The 18820-nt window shown below is 42.1% G+C and overlaps 1 protein-coding gene across 2 annotated transcripts in view; it reads left to right on the forward strand.

Annotated features, from left to right (window-relative positions):
* The first annotated feature begins 1170 nt into the window (after window positions 1-1170).
* The window catches only part of LOC148012344 (CDPK-related kinase 5-like), a 40064-nt gene continuing 22414 nt past the window's right edge, over window positions 1171-18820 (forward strand). Inside the window, exons 1-2 of one of the 2 annotated variants that reach the window (XR_015689168.1) lie at window positions 1171-2327; window positions 2498-2628. Coding sequence is in view for 1 of the 2 variants with exons in the window: in XM_087669809.1 (XP_087525935.1) it covers window positions 1779-2327; window positions 2498-2628 (680 nt within the window). In the remaining variant the exon portion in view is untranslated. The remainder of the gene's footprint in view (window positions 2328-2497; window positions 2629-18820) is intronic. The other variant, XM_087669809.1, reaches the window with a different exon arrangement.

Genomic DNA, 18820 nt, shown 5'->3' on the forward strand with positions numbered 1-18820 from the left:
ATTCCAATGCTTATAAATATGCTTGCATGTTTGAAGTCTTTGTAGTGTCAATGTGAGCATCAAGGCATGTAGGTGGACAACTTTGCTACGCATACTGATTGTGGTTTGTTAGACCTAATAGATTTCATCCTCAAGCATTCAAAGTACTTGAATCTCCTAGCTCTTGTTTACTTCAAGTTGTACCTTAAAAGCAAAACCTCTAAACATATTGACAATAGAGTGATCCTCCCTTGACATGTAAGGAGCTAATCAAAGTGAGCCGATAGGTGACATAGAACCTCAAAGAAGACCAAGGATCCCAAATCTTGACCATGAGAACCCTTTTCAACTCAAAATTAGAAACTTGAGGTGCCCAAACACCATATTACCACATTGAAGCCTTTGCTTTCATAAAGTCATAATTATTATTTTTGCTAGCACATACATATCTAGACATATCAAAAATCTAAAAGTTGATCTTAGAGAAGTTAAAGGAAAACCTTCAACATGGTCACATTACTAATATCTCTTTAAATCAACATTTATGTAGGACAAAATGACATTTTGAGAGTTTGTTCTACAAATTTAAATATCCCTTATTAACCTCATTGGCATGCGAGGGTAGGTGTGTTTATCAAATTAGTTTGTACTATATTTCACGTTAAATAAATTAGGCATTGGTCTACAATTCACAAGGTTTAAAGCCTAGTCTTATACCAAGCGTTATCGTGACAAAGTCCTACTATGCACGTCTACAATTACATGTGAGGGTTGACAAAGCACATCTTTACAATTGCTCATGAGGGTCAAGTTCCTTGGAAGATTACGTTGAAAACCTCAACTTGGCAAGTCCTTCTAGGATGTAGAAGAAAGTAGCAAGTTCAAGAAGGATAAACTCTAGGCTAAGGCCCTCAAAACTACGATAGAAAGATAGACCTATGAGATATATCTTGGCACCCATAACAACCTCGAATGAGAGAAAGACATGAGTTTTTGGGCTTGCAAACACTTGAATTAAAAGGAAATGTTAAGGCACAAAGAGAGGGTCCCTTGGGCCTTACCTAGAGTAAGAAAGATGCAACACCCGGTAGAGTACGATGATCTCTCTCTCTCTCTCTCTCTCTCTCGCACAGTGTCTGCCCAAAAAAAGTAAAAGTAGTCCACATCTTGCCCAGCTCAAAGGAAAAGAGCTCCTTTCTGGTTTGACCCTCTGTTTATGCGCGTTTATGGGCGGCTACCAAACAGAAAAAAAACTCTTACTGCAAGAAGCCCATCTGAGTTTATTGCCTCTCTTTTTCCTGTTTTCTTCCTCTTCCCATCCCACCCAGGCTCTCTGTTCCCTTCGTCTTGGCCCTCTGCAATCTGCGCTCTCGGTGAGCCCCTTGATCCTCTTCTGGGAGGTGGATCCCTGGCTCTGGTGACATATATATATTTTTGAAACAGAGCCCTTTTTCTGGTTTTTCCCGAAACAGAGCGCCCACCCCCCCGACGCCAGCTCCAATGGGGCTCCACTCTCTAGGCAGCCCCATGCCAAGGCTTCCCGGCAGTTCGCACCGGCATCAGAGCACTTCTCCGCCTGGCAGAAGTGTACTGGTGAGCAATATTCTTCTAGGGTTTCTTAATAGTTTGTCAGGGTAGCAACTCCTTTGGCCCTGCTCCAGTGGGATTTTCGGCCGACAAAAAGACACAACAGGGCTTACTTCTGTAAGCGATGATCATGTGCACCGGACTAATGCAGCACTACAATGGGGGGCTACAGTAAAGCAGTCACCTGAAGCACCTTCCTGCTGAGGGAGGCAATGGGTCAATGCTATGCCAGGCAGAAGGATGCATCAGACGAGGAGTTAGCAGAGGGGGATAAAGCCCGTCGCAGCAGGTCACGGGTTGTAGAGAATGGGTCTTCGGGCAATGGGAATAGGTCTACTTTTACGGTGTCTCCATTACCTTCAGCAAGTCCTCTTCCGACCTTCTATAGTCCCCTCCCCAGCTCAAGCTCAGCAGTGCCTAGTCCTAGCCCGTCCACTCAGGTAGGTGCTTCTCCTGCACGTTCGACTCCTCGACGTTTTTTCAAAAGGCCTTTCCCCCCTCCTTCACCAGCCAAACACATCCAAGCATCTTTGCTCAAGAGATATGGTGCAGCAAAACCAAAGGAAGGACCAATACCTGAAGGTGTCGAAGTAGACAAGCCCCTAGAGAAGAATTTTGGGTATTCAAGAAGTTTCACTAGCAAATATGAGCTTGGGGATGAGGTTGGCCGTGGGCACTTTGGCCATACTTGCTTTGCAAGAGTCAAGAAGGGTGAAATGAAAGGTCAGGCTGTAGCTGTCAAAGTGATAGCCAAAGCCAAGGTGATTGCTGCTTGGCTTTTCTTAAAATGCTTATTTATTGGAACATTTGTGCAATGATTCTAAACTTCTGGAATCAACAAGTTATGGGCCTTGTAACATCGTCAAGGTCAACCTTGCTACTTTCTACAACTTCAGCTGAGTAAGGATACGTATTATGACCTTTGATGCAGATGACAACAGCCATTGCCATCGAGGATGTAAAAAGGGAAGTGAAAATACTGAGGGCACTATCAGGGCATGACAACTTAGTACAGTTTTATGATGCTTGCGAGGATAACCACAATGTGTACATCGTAATGGAGTATGTATCTCTCTCAGACTTCTGTTGTGTTATTGCACTTGTCACTTGATCTTGATGTAGCGTCTATCCTTTCTCTTTATGTTTTGTGCAATGAAGATTGCAGATGTGATCATTAAGATTTCACATTATATTGGTATGCGCAGGTCTGCCCCCTCTTTACGGTGAATCTTTCCTCATTGTCTCATCACAAGTATTTGATTGTATCAGCCTTGATTACAATGTATTGTTCAGGGGCTCTTTTTGATGTACATGTTTTGCATGTAAGGAGAAATCTAGAGTTTAGACATTGATTAAACCTATGTTTTTGTAAGAATATGATGGTTGAATCACCTAATTATCTTGAAATAGGGGTGGAACGGAGGTGCTGATTATTTTTTGTTAATGCTTCATATTAGAAATTATCATTACATGAAAATTTACTGAATGAACATACCCAATAGGAAGAGTTGGCATCCCAATTCACTATTGGTACATATAAGTGGCCATAATAAAAAACTGAATGGAGATGAAGCATTGAAACATAAATTCAATGAAAGGCATACCCACATACACTCTTCCAAGGTAAAGCAATGTGAGCAAGGTAAGAAATGTTAATGAATTGAGAAGGATGTGAAAGAGAGTGGGTTAACACTAGTTGAGACTCTAAAACACTAACACCAAAGCCAAGGGCCAATGGCGTAGGGTTCTCATCTCATGGCAATAAGGAGTCTAGGATACTTCAATATTTTCATAGTTTGAGTTGGCTTACATGTGAACATGCTTTAAAAACTCTAATTTGAATTGATTGCTTGCTCAAAGTTGCTAGGGTGATGGTTGTCAACATTATGTATGTGGATGCAATGGCCTACATGTATGATATGTTGATGGCCATCAACCTTATGAACTTATTATGTCTTGGATGCAGTACCCTAGGTTGTTAATAAAAATGCATACATGAGTAGGAAGTGGTAAAGTAGGTGAAGAAAGTACCTAGAATGGTGGTGGAACCCTAAAATGCATTGATCTACAACAAATTTACAGCAAGCATACTAAATTTATAAAATATATGATATCTAGAAAATTTAACACTTTACCGTTTTGGGCTAGATTGCCTTGAGGAAAATTGAGATGAGTTGACACCTGATTGGCTCCAAAATTTTGGTGCCACTTGTGGCATGTCTTTTTACATTCATTCTGATCAATTGTTGTCTTGTGCAAGCCGAGCCAATTCTCCAATAACATTTTGAATGGCAAGCTGTCCTCTATAACTAGTAATCACAAAATGAAATTTGCCCCTTGATCCAATGCACATCTAGTTATATACTAAGATTTGACTTGAATCCCTGAGAAGAGTCGGGCTTGGCTTGGGATTCGAGAGGGATTGCTCTCCAAAGGTCCACTCTTCCTATGTAGACCAAGCCGATTCTCCAACAACATTTTGAATAGCAAGCTGTCCTCTATATCTAGCAATCACAAAATTCAATTTGCCTCTTGATCCAATGCACATCCGCATGCAAAATGGGTCTTAAACTCTTGGATGCAAGTCATGAATGACCAGCAATATAAAGCTCCAAATTTCCCTTTGCTATTGCATGCAAATCAGCCCACCTCTAGACCCATAATCTTATCTATTTTGTTGTCCATTTACTAAATTTGCATCAGCAACCTTTCTTAGTCATAGAGGCACACATGCAAGCATTTCAATATTGCCATGTAAACCCTAATCCTTGTTGGTGACATGCCAAGAATAGGAAATTAGCCATTCAAAATACATCAAGTTCAAAATTGAGGCTTAAATCTTCAATTTTCATCACTAGATTCAGCATGCATTTGATAGAGGAGGGAGGATGAACAAGAGGGAGAGAGTTTTGATTTCCAGCCTGTGAGATGATGACCAGCAGCAATTATGCTCAATTGCCCCTTGATTACAAGTGTAATCAAGCACAACTTGGGTCTTCTTCAATTGCATGTGAGTCACTTTAGTCGTAGATGGGCAATCCATCGTAGATGTACTCAGTTTTACATCAGATCTCCTTCTTATCTAGCTGAGGTTCAATGGTATGCTTGTCAAGATGGTCGATAAACCTTGATTACAACAGCAATTAGGTATGAAATCAGCAAAACAGTGCTGTATATCTTCAAATCTTTTGAGATGAGAGAGGACAAAAGAGGAGAGAGAAAACATCACTATGATGCCAAGAAGGTGCTATAATAGCAATTGCTTGTTGTTTTAGAGAGATAAAATCGGGTCACCTATTGGTTTTAAGGGTTTTGCTACTTAATTTTAAATAGTATCTCCACATTTTCAAGGCAACGATGGTCAAGAATTGTTTATCATAGTTGGAATAACTTAACTTAATTGCCTTGAGTTTTTGACTTTCATGAGCCACTAGACGATTGCATTGCTACATCACTCCTACACCATGTCCATTGGTATCACAAATCACGAGAAAAGGTTCATTTAGATTTGGCAATCTCAATACAGGGTTTCGAGAGTAGGGAGCCTTCAACTCCTAGAAAGCTTGGTCCATCTCTTGCGGTCATGTCCATTGGAACTTGTCTAGTGCATCTAGAAGAGGCAATGCTACTTGTGCATAGTGCTGCATGAACTTGGAGTAGAACATTGTTAATCCAAAGAACATGTGCATCTTTGATGCACATTTAGGACAAGCCCAATCCATGATTGCCTTGACCTTCTTAGGCTCCATAGAAATTATCCTGTTGCAAATGATGTGTCCCAAATACGAGATTGACATAATATACAATTCATACTTCTTCCTATTCAAGAAAAGCTGATTCTCTTACAACAATTGCACGACCCTTCAAAAGTAATCATAATGCTCCTCTTGAGACTTATCATAAACCAATAGGTTATCGAGGAAAACAATAACACACTTTTATGATGAGATGTAGCACTTGAGTCGTGAGTCGAGAAAAGGAAGCATGTGCATTGAATGGCTGAAAAGAAAGCACCGCAAACTCAAACAATCCAAACGGAGTCTTAAATACCGTCTTTGAAATATCTTCTAGAGCAATCCGGATTTGTTGATAACCGAACTTTAAATCTTGCTTGCTGAAAATCCCTTAGTCTTCTAGTTGATCCAATAACTCATCTATTTGCGGCAAGGGAAACTTGTTTTTGATGATGAGCTTATTGAGTGCCTTGTAATCCACAAGTAGATGCAAGTTCATATCCTTCTTTTTGACCAACAAGATTGGAGCACCCAACATGTTAGAGCTGATTTGAATGAGTCCCTACTCCAAAGGGTCCTCAAATTGTGCTTGAAGCTCCTTGAGCTCCTTCTTGCTCATTTGCTAGGGTGCCTTTGATGGAGGTTTTACTCTTGGGACTAGCTCAACCTTGAAATCCTTCGGCTGTGATGGGGGGCAATTCTCAAGGTAACTCATCCATGACAAGAGAATTGAACTCTCGCAACAATGCCAAACCTATCTCTTCTATATCTCCTTGTTGTGATTCCTCAGGCTCTTGCACGCATGCCATCATAGCGGGGCTGTCCTTGCAAACTACTCTCTTCCTGTGGAGACAAGAAATAGTTACCACTTGCTAAGTCAATCTTCGAGGGTGCAAGAGTGCCATGCAAGGTCTTCACCACTTGTCGAATCCCATCTTGAATGAAGATGAAGTATAAGTGATGATCCACCAAGCCCATGTGGTCATAGAGCCATGGATTCCCTAAAATCACAATGACACTGAGGAGAGGAGCCATCTTTAGAGTATTAGGAACCTCAAAATCTTCTAGTTGGCTCTCTTAAGTGGTATTCTCAACTTTGTTTTTTGTCTTAGGCCGAAAAGCCTGTTCCATAGGTTGGGCCACATTGGTGAGCACCACATGGAGATGATATTTCTTGACAAACTTGTCGTGGATGAAATTCTTGGATGCTCCACCATCCTCCAAGCAAAGTGCCAGTTAGCTCATGACCATTGTCTACACGAGCAGAAGATTATGATGCCCAATGAAGAGGAGTACATGTCTCCCAAGGGTGCTATTTTTTGGGTAGAAGCTATGACAGACGAGGGTGCTATTGTAGCTTGCCTCCATGGTCTTGATTCATGCTTTGGAAGTTTCGTCCTTCAAGGTAGGCTTTTTGGGCCCATTCTTGGCAATATGCCCTGCTTGCATGTAAAACACTTGCTCTCTTCCTTTAGCTTCTTTTGCTCCTACCTTCTTGAAGTATCTTGTCCACTCCTTGTGGACTTGCCCTTATCTTTGGCTATAGTAATAGTGGATTGGTTGTATTAACTTGTCTTCTTGCTCTCCTACAGCTTCTCATAGATTGTAGCCAACTCGAGCTCGCTCCAAAGAATTTAGTTGTTGTGCCTTCACATAAGTTGAAATGGTGGTGTGCAAGTTGTCCACAAACTTTGCCATGAACTCATCCTCAATAATGGAGAAGGATATTGTACACATCAATAAGAATTTGGTGAAGTGAGTGAAGAAAGTGTCCACATGCTCCTCTTGTTTTTGCCTAAAGGATTCCCACTCCTTCCATTGCTGCAATTTGTAGTTTGTCAAAGTAAAGTGTTGAAGAATGGCCCAATTCATATCGATTCAAGTGCTCACTTCATATGATTTTAGGTACGAAACTACCATAGAGCTCCTCCATCTAGAAGACTCTTTTGAACATGAAGAAACTTGAATCCCTTTGTTTGCTACATTGAGGTAAGGGCATTGTGCACTTCTTCACCCAAGTGTAGACAAGCTTTGCATCGTGCTTGGTATTCAACTTCATAATGGTTTATTTCTTGCTAAGAGAGATCCAAAGACTCATTGAGTGGTTGGGGCCATAGTTTTCCCATACGTGAATCAAACGTCAAACGCAAACGCGTATGAAAGTATGAAACGAGTATGATTCAGACCCTAGACCTGAATCATACATGACCCTAATTTTTAAACATATTCTTAACAAAATATGAGAAAAATACACAACCAAAAGCAAAACTGAAAACTGCATAATAGAGTCACATCATATATCATGATTCATGATTCATCTGTCATCAACTAATCTACTCATCATCTTCATCATTCATTAAATTTACTCGTTAGGCAGCAGTATGTCCAAGTAGAGAGCTGTGTTTCCCACAGTTTGTGGAGTTCCTCAGGCTGAGTTCAGTCGTTTTCAGTCACGATTCCTCAGGAGCGTGTGTTTTAGATTGCCTGGATCCAGGGAAAGAGTCGGCAGATAAAGGCGACCACATTCCGTATGCTTTTGTGTAAAGTCGTCAACATTTTTTAATTAAAAAAAACGTCAAGTTTGATATGGGGTTTTCAGACGTCTGTTTTTCAGACGTTTACAGACGTTTGAAATTCATTTCAGACGCGTCTGAAAACAACTATGGTTGGGGCTAGGTGTCAAAAATGGTTGAAAATGCTTGGGGTGGCCTTAGGCACCTCATGGAGGAGGACTGAAGGTGTTGGAAACATGAGTAGGAGTAGGTGAGTGCTCCCACCTAATGTGTTCTAATCCTTCAAGCAAGTGAACTTGGTGATGGGGGCACTTGAATAGTGCTAGCTCTCTCTTTGCTTGTGGCAAAGAGTTGCGACATGAACCCCTTGTACTCAACTTTTCATTTGTTGAATTTGGAACCACCAACCACTCTAGTTGCTCCAACCTTCGTTCCATGTGCTACCCTATCTCGACAACCTCCCCTCGAATTTGGGAGACTGTCAAATGGGAAGAATTCATTTGATTGTGGAGAGTGGTGAAGTAGTATTGCCTCCCAAGTGTGTTGCCTTTGTCATTGATTGTGTCGCCTCCACTTGTGTTGTGAGGTCTATGTACAATGTGTCTTCATACAAAGCATCTATGGTTGGAAAGTGAATCCTTGTAGCCTCTTGTAGTGAAAATCTTGGAATCCTTTGATCAAGTTGCTTCTTGCTTGTCATTGAGACCTGGCTCTAATACCAACTATAAGACTCAGTCATAATGCACAACTCAATAGAAGATGAGATAACCAAAGGAAGGTGGAAGAATCTTTTCTACAACAATCAAATAGGGATTTGTACAAGTAACAGCTTTGAGAGCCCAAGCATGAACCGGCACTTCGAATTTGCTACGTTGCCCAACCATCCGATTCAAGAGAGCTCTTCACTTTGTCTTGATCTGCCTTGAATGATCTTCACCTTGATTAACCCACGAGCACTCTAGCTCTCCTCGATCTCATGCATACTCTAGCATGTGGGTAGACTTGCTTTGTGCTGCTCCTTGCAACTTCGTGTGTACAGAGGAAGAAGAAGAAGAAGAGATTGCTGATTGCCACCAGGGTGAACACCAGGAGGCCCTCCTCAGGTTGACTTTAGCCTTTTTTATGTCCATACTGTTTGATTAATGTGCCATTTCATCATTAATTCTCAAGTGACAAGGCTGCTTTTATTGAGAAGTCATTGTGTTTGTGTTGCCTTCGCATGTTGAGCTGACCACTATCGGCGATCCTTAAGACACGATTTGCCTGCACTTCATGACCTGTCTCACCTTTCACCTTCCACGTGCATGCGTCTGGCCTCTCGCACAGTCCTCACATGCGGTTCCTCGTCCATGTCATCCATCACCTGTCCCATTATTTGCCTGATGTATGAGCACATGTATGTGGGCGGTGTCCAGGTGCATCATAGTTGGATGGCATGTATGACAGTTGGACGTGTGCAGCAGATCAGCCAGGCAGTGTGCAGCATCAGCCAGGTAGTGCGCAACATTTATGACTATATCTGCGGACTAGTTTACAATCTGATCCAGTCATGTTCACGCTGCATATATAGCCTGCTTTTGTGTGGTCAGTAGTTCAGTCAGTCTGTCTGATTCAGTCAGTGACAGTAGTCTTGTGAGGTTCTTTGAGGGCTGATATACTCACACAGTGATATTCTGCCCTCAGTTTTCAGTATTGAACATTCATCTTCTTCAAAGTTTCTCTTTCTTCCTTTCTCTCTCTCTCTCTCACATTTATTTTCTGTCAGCCTGTGCATCCACTTCCACATTGCTGCACTCTGATGTGGTATCAGAGCAGCAGTGGTGGCAGACCTGGAGGAGGAGTAACAGCATGTAAGAGGAGCAGTGTTTCAACGTATGAAGTGAGTAGGAGGGATGGCTACTGCTGGTGTGGATTGAAGAGCATGTCAACAAAGGGGGATGTGCAGTGTTTTCTGATTGGGAGGGCATCTTGGACCTGTGTTTTGCCATGAGCAGGCTTGTAGACCTGATTTTACAAAAAATTCAGTAGAAGAAGTGCTGAGAAGGTTGCATTTTCAGCAATCCAAGGCAGATTTTGAGTTCTTATTACCTAACTGGTAAGGAAAACCCAATGATCGAGTGGAGAAGTCCTAGCTGGCTGCGTTCTTGGAGTGAGAGGTGGGGCTACCCGTGAAGAGTGGTATTCTAAAGGGGGGAGAAGGATGTCTACTGATTTCTAGGCCTTAATGGACGGTAAGGTCCTTGTTCTACCAATGCTTCTTTAGGATCAAAAGCAAGATCATGGTCAAGGATTTCAACTTTCGTTTTAAATCTGAGAAAGATGCTTTGGAGAAGGCCCAAGCATATTGGGGCAAAGTGCACATATCTCGTCCTTCATAATTTCTTTTATGCCGACGGGTAGTCATTGTGTACATAAAATTAAACCAACCTTTCTCCTCTGAGAGGGTGGTAATAACTTGATTTAACAATAGTTACAAGTAGACAAATCACATAAATTGAAAATGCACACTTTACCACTTTAATATTGGACAATGGATGGCATATTGGGCCTAAAACTAGTGTTCTTTGTGGTATTTGTTTAGCTTGTATCGCAAATGAGTGGAGTACAACCGAGATTCTCTGATCTCCTCGGCTAATCCAACTGTCTTTTGCTATCAAAACTAACCAGCAAACCTTCAAACCAATCTGCCCCTTGGTTTGCTTGGCCTTTATCTTGATCCTTGAAAGACAAATTAAGCCTCAAATTTGATATAGGCCGATTGGCCTCTTGAATCTTTTCAAAATTTTTTGATTTCAAATGTTGGAATTTGAGTCATAGAAACAGGGAACGGCTGTTTCGTCCTGTAGGAACGATCTAATGCTCTAAGAGGTAACGTTAGCAACAAAGGCAACTCTAGGGGACCAAGCGTCAGCTCTTGGGTGATGGCTATAGCCAACAAGCGGAGACAAAGGTTGGAATCAGGTGCCAGGTGGCAACATATAGCAAGGGTAAGGTTTGACCACAATGTTCTTTACAAATGGGGTGTGGGCAGTAGAGATACAACACTTGAAACTTGGGAAAACGAGATTGAAGTTGAACGGAAGGCAGTTGGCCTATTTATAGAAAGTTTTGGTAGCTCGTACTACGCATCGTTTTAGAACTCTCTCGAATCGCACTCCAAATTACGGATTTAATTAATCAAGCAATTTCGGGGCTGTTTAAGAGGCTAATTCAGCATGTGATAGTTATTTTAGATCAATACCCCCTCTCAAGCCCAAAAATTTGAGCAACAAGGGAAGGCCAAGTGTCGTTTTTTGTTTTTGTTTCATATATTTTTATCCCAAGGCATCCCATTCCAAAGTAGCCAAGGCATTAGACAAAGGTGTATGGTGGTTGCCCAATGGCTTACTAAGACTACATAGGCGATGGTTATCTTACCAAGGGAATCTAAATGGTCATCCTAGAGAGGCCAGAGCATTGGACAAAGGATACATGACGGCTATCGAGTGGCCTACCAAGTCCTGCAAAGGCGGATGGAATCACCTAATTTTTTGGTGGTTTGATTTGCTTCAAAAAGGGGAGGTGGCAATTGATTAAGTAATGGATGGAAATGAGTAGCTAATCTCAAAGGCTTTCATGAAATAAATGGGCTATTCCTACCACTACTGGGTGTTGATGATGAAGTAATAGGCTAGTGGAATGTGCAATAAATATGGAGGGTATGTGAAGTGGCAAAAATAGATGTGTGAAATGGCAAAAGTAGATGTGTGAAACGTAAGCTAGCAAGGTTGCCCTATGCAAGCAAGGGAGGTTGCTTGGGAGATTGCCACGTATATGGTGGATCCAGAGTCGACCATAGAAAGACTGAAAAGGGATAAATGCACATGGATGCATGTTTATAGAATAGAATATCGATGCACTAGAGTTATGCAAGAGGCAATGTAGATGTGAGCATGCTCATGCAAAATGTTATGCAACGGCACAACTTGGTTAGTATCCCTGCAGGAAAATCGTTCACTTACCAAGTGCTCTTTTACAATCATGTCGTCCTGATAGTACGGATGAAGATACAATGTTCAAAATATTTTAATAAATACAATGATTGAATCAAAATTTGTAAGCAACATTGTAGTCACTATCAAGAGAAGAAGCTATCCCCTCAAATTAGAAGGGAAAGCTAGAGAGAAGCACCCTCTCCAATCTAAAGAAGTAGAGGAGGGTGTACCCAAGCTGATTTTGGGTAAAAGATATTGCACCACCAGTTGATTGTCCGCCTTGGTCAATATGATTGCAAAATTGTTGGAAGAAGGCACAAAGCTCTAGGTGGATGGTACCAGCTCAACTTGCTCTCTAGTGAAGTGAATGGTAGGAGAGTCGCATGAAAAATGTAGTGCTGCCAGGAAGCTCCTCAAGTAGATGGCCTTTGTGGTACCATTGAAAAGAGTCTGATACTCAATCTCCGTTGTGAAAGCAACCATCATCTCTTGCTTACGGTTGGCCCAAGAAATGGGTGTCATACCCAAGGTAACAAGATCTAGTCAGAGTTAGTGTATCCTTGTAAACATAAACCGGATCCATAACTTAGGCCGTAAGAATAGGTACACCACAAATATCTCAAAACATGTAAACACGCAATCCAACGTGACATCCTTTGTGCATTGAAATATTGACTACCTAAGCAAACTAATAGAGTAAGCTAAATTTGGCCTAGTGTGAATCAACCAAAGAAGCTTCCCTACAATAGACCTATAGGTGTGCTCATCGAAGGGCTAATTGAGAGTATCTTTAGAAAGATGGATTGTGGGATCAAGATGTGTGGCCATAGATTGCGTCTGATCCATGCAATGTTGTTTCACTAAGTGAAGAGTACTTCTGTTGGGAGACAAAAATACTACCCCCAAATTGAATTACCTCCATCCCCAAAAAATGAGACAAGAAATTAAGGTTTGTCATCTTAAAAGTTAAGCAAAGTTGGGCCTTTATCTTTGCTATGGCAATAGAGTTAGAGCCGATGATAAGTAGATCATCTATATATAGTAGGATATAGCTGATTCCATTTGAAGTAGTACCAACATATAAGTTCGGGTCATAAGGACTAGATTGGTATTCGTGAGTGTCAGAAGTGGATGTAATGATGGAAGCGTGTGGAAAATTGTTGAACACGAGACATAGGAAAGAGAGAGAGAAACACTGCAAAAGAAAAGAACGCTGCACAAGGAACTTAGAAGTAGAGAGATACTCGGGAAATGGAATCCATATACCAAGGTATGAGACAATACAAAACCAATGTGAGTCATCGGCTGTGAAGGCATTGGCACTTGCTCCATTGCCGGGCCACATACATGGAGCCGAAACGTGGACCCGGAGAAGAGGAAGACTTGCTGAGAGAGTCGTCTTCCGTCGTCACTGTTTGTGCCTACTCTTGTTGTAAAGCTGCTAATGTCCTATAGTCCCTTGGAGGTGTCCCTTCTAGCCACAATAATAGCACTAAGACTTCTTCTTCTTCTTCTTCCATGGTATGGCACAACCCCCCTCTGAAACTGGAACCTCTGAAGTACTAAGATATAGCATCCTCATAGAAACTTAAAGTTGAACATAGCAAGTCTCTAGCATAACACTTGTAGATGAGTAAAGAATATTTGCATGTTGACCATTAGGAGATGTTAGAGGAGCCATCATGAGGGAGATATAGAGAAGATGAAGAAAGGTAAGGGATCTTTAGAGAGAAAAGTATGCCAAAATTACAACTCACAAGGATTGCACTAGTTCCAAGTAGTAAAGAAAGCACATAGAGAAAGATCAACAGTAACCAGAGTGTGGTGATGAGAATATGACAATTGGATGGACATGAACCCTCTCTAAAGCTGAGCAATGTACCACAAAGTGAGAAGATGGACCAAAAATAACCAGAACCAGCCTGAAAATACTCTTTCCCAGCCAGGCATAGGAGCAACCAGCCAAAATGCAGCTGCTGATCAGTAAAACACAGGCAGCAGACACCAAAACACAGATATGGAAGGGTTACTAACAGGTCCCGAGCCCTGTAACAGGCCCAAAAGCTGAAAACGAAAATGGCAATCTTCGAGACGTTGAGGAGTCGGGCTGAAAATGATCGAAAGATGGTCGCTCAGGCTGTAAATCAGTCGCAGCAGTTAGAATAGGTCCAATTAGCAGCAAAAAAGCCAAAGCTCAGACCTGAAATAGTGTGAAACAGCAGTAGGACAAATGATCTTGTGCTCTGATACCATGTCAGAAGTGGATGTATTGATGGAAGCATGTGGAAAACTGCTGTTGTAATAAACTGCTGAACACAAGAGACACAGGAAAGAGAGAAACACTACACCGACTGTGAAGACACTGACACCTGCTTCTCTCCCTTCACTAGAACCAGTCAGGTGATGAATGATCATAATGTGGAGGAGAAGCCCAAGCAAATACACAAAAATAATGCCATAAATCGTGTCAAGTCGGCCAGCAATAGATTCTAAAATGACCATCATAAAATGCCAATAAAAATACCTAAATTATTAGGATAATATCTTGGTGGCCTAGCCCGTTGATATGCACAAACTCAGCCATGAACTGACATATTTGCTAACAGTGAGTCATAAGGAACTCATCTATCCTTTGAAACCAAGAACGCGGTGCTTGCTTCAATACATAAATAGCTTTTCGCAAGCAAAAGACCTCGTCCTTCCAGTCAATAGAAGAAAATCTGGGAGACTACTCCACATAGATTTCCTCCTCCAAATAAATGTTCACAAATGCACTTTTGATGTCCTTATGGTAGATCAGCCAATTGTGGTGAGCGGTGAGCGCAACAAATAGATGAAATGAAGTCAACTGTGCTATAGGAGTAAAGGTCTCTTCATGATGAATACCTTGCTTCTATTGAAACGTTGCACTGCAAGGCGAGCCTTGTATTTGTCAAAAGTCCCATCAGCTTTGAGCTTAGTCCTAGAAATCCACTTTGTCTCGACAACTTTCTTGTGGCTTGGACGATCCACCAAGGTCCAAGTCTCATTTTGGTTAATACTCTGTAGCTCCTTTTTAATGGTCTCTTGCCATTGGGGGTGTTGAAGAGTCTCTTGCCAACTATCCAACTTACAGTGCGCTATATAATCAGGTGTAAACAATGATGCAAATGAAGCCTGAGATGTAAGTCGGGCAAATCTTATAGGCCCCTCTAGAGTCGAATCTGGTGGAAGGATCCTTGAATTCTGCACGGTCTATCAGTACTAGTGAGGTAACGGGTCTCACGGAGGAAGCCCGGGATGTGAGGAATTTGTGGGTTGGCAAGGAGCAACTAGTAGAGCTACCTAGAAGGCACTACCTCAATAGGTACAATGTGAGGAAAGGACATGGAATTTGGTGTAGAAGACTACACAATGTCCCTCTTATCAAACACTACATTCCACCTAACGATCACTTGTTTGTTCGAGGATCGAATAGACGATAGGCTTTTTCTTCGGAGGAGTATCCTACAAAAATCAAGAGATTAGCTTAGGGGGTGAGCTTGCCTATTTTGTCATCAAGGGTGTGTGGAGGCAGGACTCCCAAAGACTCTAAAGTGGGAAACTATATACCGAGAGCCAAATAATGCCTCGTATAGAGTTCTTTGAGGAATAGTCGCAATGAAGTATCGGTTGAGGATGTACACGGAAGTGTTAATAGCCTCGACCCAAAGGCGCTTAGGGAGCTTTGTTGTGAATAGCATAGAGCATGCCATTTTCATGATGGTTTGGTTCTTACACTCTACCACTCCATTTTCATGATGGTTTGGTTCCTACGCTCTACCACCCCATTCTAGGAGGGGAATTTGGTAGAGGTGAGTTGACCGGAAATACCATGCTCTTATAGAAACTTGGAAAACTCGTGGGAGGTGAAACTTGCCCCCACTATCACTCTTGATGTAGGCCACACAACGACCAATTTGGTTATACATCAACATCACCCAAGTAGAAAAGTATGCGAAGGCATTGGACTTATGATTAAGAAAGTACACCCACATGTAATGAGAATGATAATCCACAATCAAAAGGAAGTACCATGTGCTATTCAAGGTGGTGGTGGATGTCGAACCACAAAGATCATCGTGAATCAATCTAAGAGGGGCCTTAGCTCTCTGTGTAGATTGTTGAGGAAATAGGATACGGTGTTGTTTTTCGAGTTGACAGGGCTTTATAAGCATCTCGTGATAGTTTCAGGAAGGAAAGGTGATCAACCATCTGTCGATGGAACAACTCATAAAGAGAGTCATATCCAAGATGCCCTAAGCGAAAATGCTAAAGACGCTTAGTGCTTGTAGGCTCCTGTGTAGTGCTTGTAGGCTCCTATGTAGTGGCTAAAGCTTGGGAGCGGTGGACTTAGAGCCCTTGGTTATTAGCTCATAAAGAAACTGTCATGTGCTATGGGCACTAGGTTGTGCTTCACCATGAGCAATTACTAAACTAGTTTTAGAGTCAAGGACCTCAACTGTGGTTGTTGTGAAGAAGATTGCTTGACCCAACTAGTAGAGCTATTGAACGGATAACAAGTTCACCGCAAGTTGGGGAATATAGTATATATATAATCCATCGTAGCTTGATCTGGGCCCTAGTCAGTGGGAAAACTAACGCGACCGTGAGTTTGAATTGTGATTGGGAGTTGTTCTTGGCTCAAACATGCCTGATTGTAGGGGCCCGAGAAATGAAAATATTTGCGAGGGGGGTTATATGATGAGTAGCTCCACTATCCACAATCCAAGGAGTAGTTTAAGTACTTTGTTGTGATGAGTGGGCCTTTGCAAGCACCTCATCAAGAGGCAACTTGGAGATGCAGATGAGACTCGCATTCTCAAATGTCTTTATGGAGACGATGTGGGCCTTTGTAGACCAGTTAGACAAGCCTACTGACGTTGAGAACGTTGCCCACTATGACTGATTAGTGGCAGTGTGGGTTTGCCATCCTTGCCACCACTGCCCCTGCTGAGGGTTGCCACCACCCTACATCCTTGGTTGGGGATTGCTCCATTGAGGGGTGGGGTTTTGATTTTTAGCTTTTGGTACTATGTCTCTTGCCTTTGATCGACACTCCTCATCAAATGGCCAACCTTTTGACAATGTTGGCGACCCCAATTTTTCTGGGGTACATTCTGCGACTAAGGTTTTAGAGATGACTAGGAGTATCCTTGGGTCTCACTAGTTTGGTTTGACTTTGATGTTGATTGGAATCTTGATTTTGTTTACCCTTTCCTCGTTGTCCCTTCCAAGGAGAAGCAACGAGAGCCTCCTTAGTAGAGGTCAAATTATGGAATTGATTGAATAGCCAAGGGTAACACAATAGGTGACTCTTAAATTCATAGAATGTGGGCACAGTGCTAGGTTTTGAGATCATCAGTTGCACAAAATGGAAGTATTTTCTTGGTAGCTTGTTTAGAAACAATGTGACTTGATTGTCTGAAGACTTAGGAGCCCCCATGGTAGAGAACTCGGCGAGAAGGCGTGGATACTCAACCATCTTGACTTTTAAGTCATCTTGTTTAGTGATTTTAAAGTTTTCAAGTCCATGATCCAAATTGATGTGATGGGTCCCATCTCGAGCCGAAGAGTAGCTAGTTAAGTGTGCCCAAGACTCAGATGCTAAGTCAAAATGCTAAAGCTGCAAATGAAATTCAGGTAAGAGACCTTGCATTAGCTCGACAATAGTAGAGGCATTTCTAGTCTTACATGAGCGGACAACCTCGTATGGGACAAGTGTGGGATCAAGATAGGGTTTCAACCCTTGGATAATATCCTATAGGTTTTGGGAGTCAAGGACATGTCTCATCAAATTTGACGAGGTAGTGAAGTTCGATTCGTTAAAATGAGTCTTATCATTAAAGGCATGTTTGGTTGATGAGGATGAAGAACCATGAGGTGTTAGATAAGTGGAGTAATAGGTAGGAGGTGGAGGATGAGGAGGAAGGGAAGGTTGGTGGGTAAAAATAAGTTAATATTGTCCAATGGGTGCCAATTGATGTGGAGGCACTGAAACATGAATGTTTCCATAAGGTGCCGGTTAAGGTGGAGGTAGTGGGACATGTAAGCCCTGTCCAATAGATGTGGGGTACAACAAAATGACTAGAAGACACACTAGGTAATGCTATGGAGGCAAACTGTGACTATGGTATCAACTGATCCACACTCAGCGGTGGTTGGGTGGCATTCCCAAGATGTGAAAAACAAGTGTGGGAATAGAAGGATGAACCTCCATCATAGGGACACTACTCGGTTGGGGAAAAGACGAAGTCGTAAAAGACATGCCTATAGGTGAAGGACCTCTTGGTGTGATGTGAGAAGATATATGTGATGTACTTAATGGAGATTGACAGGAAGGTGCAGTGAAACTAATGGGTGGGATGGGGGGAGATTAAATGGATTTGTCATGTGAGTTGTTGTGGGGAAAGTTTTAGGTTTCTTTTGTCCATTAAATGCAAATGAAGAAATAGATAGAGCTGCGAGGGGAAAAAGTCAATTTTACTTTCAATTTGCTGTTGAGCTCGATACATGAGAATGAGGTTGTATTCGGCTTGTGAAATCTTATATGGTCTGTGAACTCCATGGTAGTTTGGCCATGTCGGATAGAGGAGCAAGCTTGTGTCTCGATGTGCTAGGCTTGGGAGCATCATGATGATGTGGTGAATTTGTGTTCGAAGTCATCTTGCCCTTGTGTTGTTCTTGCTTCTTGCAACGGCTTCCCGATCAAAGGCTGAGGTTTCGTGGAAGAGAACCTTGCTTTGATACCATGTAAAGAAATACCCTAACTCAGAAACATAGACTAAAGCGTATGACCAAGCATAAACTTAGAAGAACACAGTTAGGGTTAGGGCAACATAGAGACAATGAACATAGTGAATTTGAATGAATGAATAAATACTAAATATACAATGCTCATGCAGCAAATAAACTGTCCAGGAATGAATGCCCGAACTCGTGTCTCAAGGACTGAGGTAGAGGTGCTGAGCGGGAGAGTGTATCGTACTTTCGACGGATGTCGAAACGCAAAAAG

This window comes from Lygodium microphyllum, chromosome 27 (genome assembly GCF_053477565.2).
Source record: "Lygodium microphyllum isolate KBCC chromosome 27, Lygodium_microphyllum_v1.1.10, whole genome shotgun sequence".
Classification (NCBI taxonomy): Eukaryota; Viridiplantae; Streptophyta; class Polypodiopsida; order Schizaeales; family Lygodiaceae; genus Lygodium; species Lygodium microphyllum.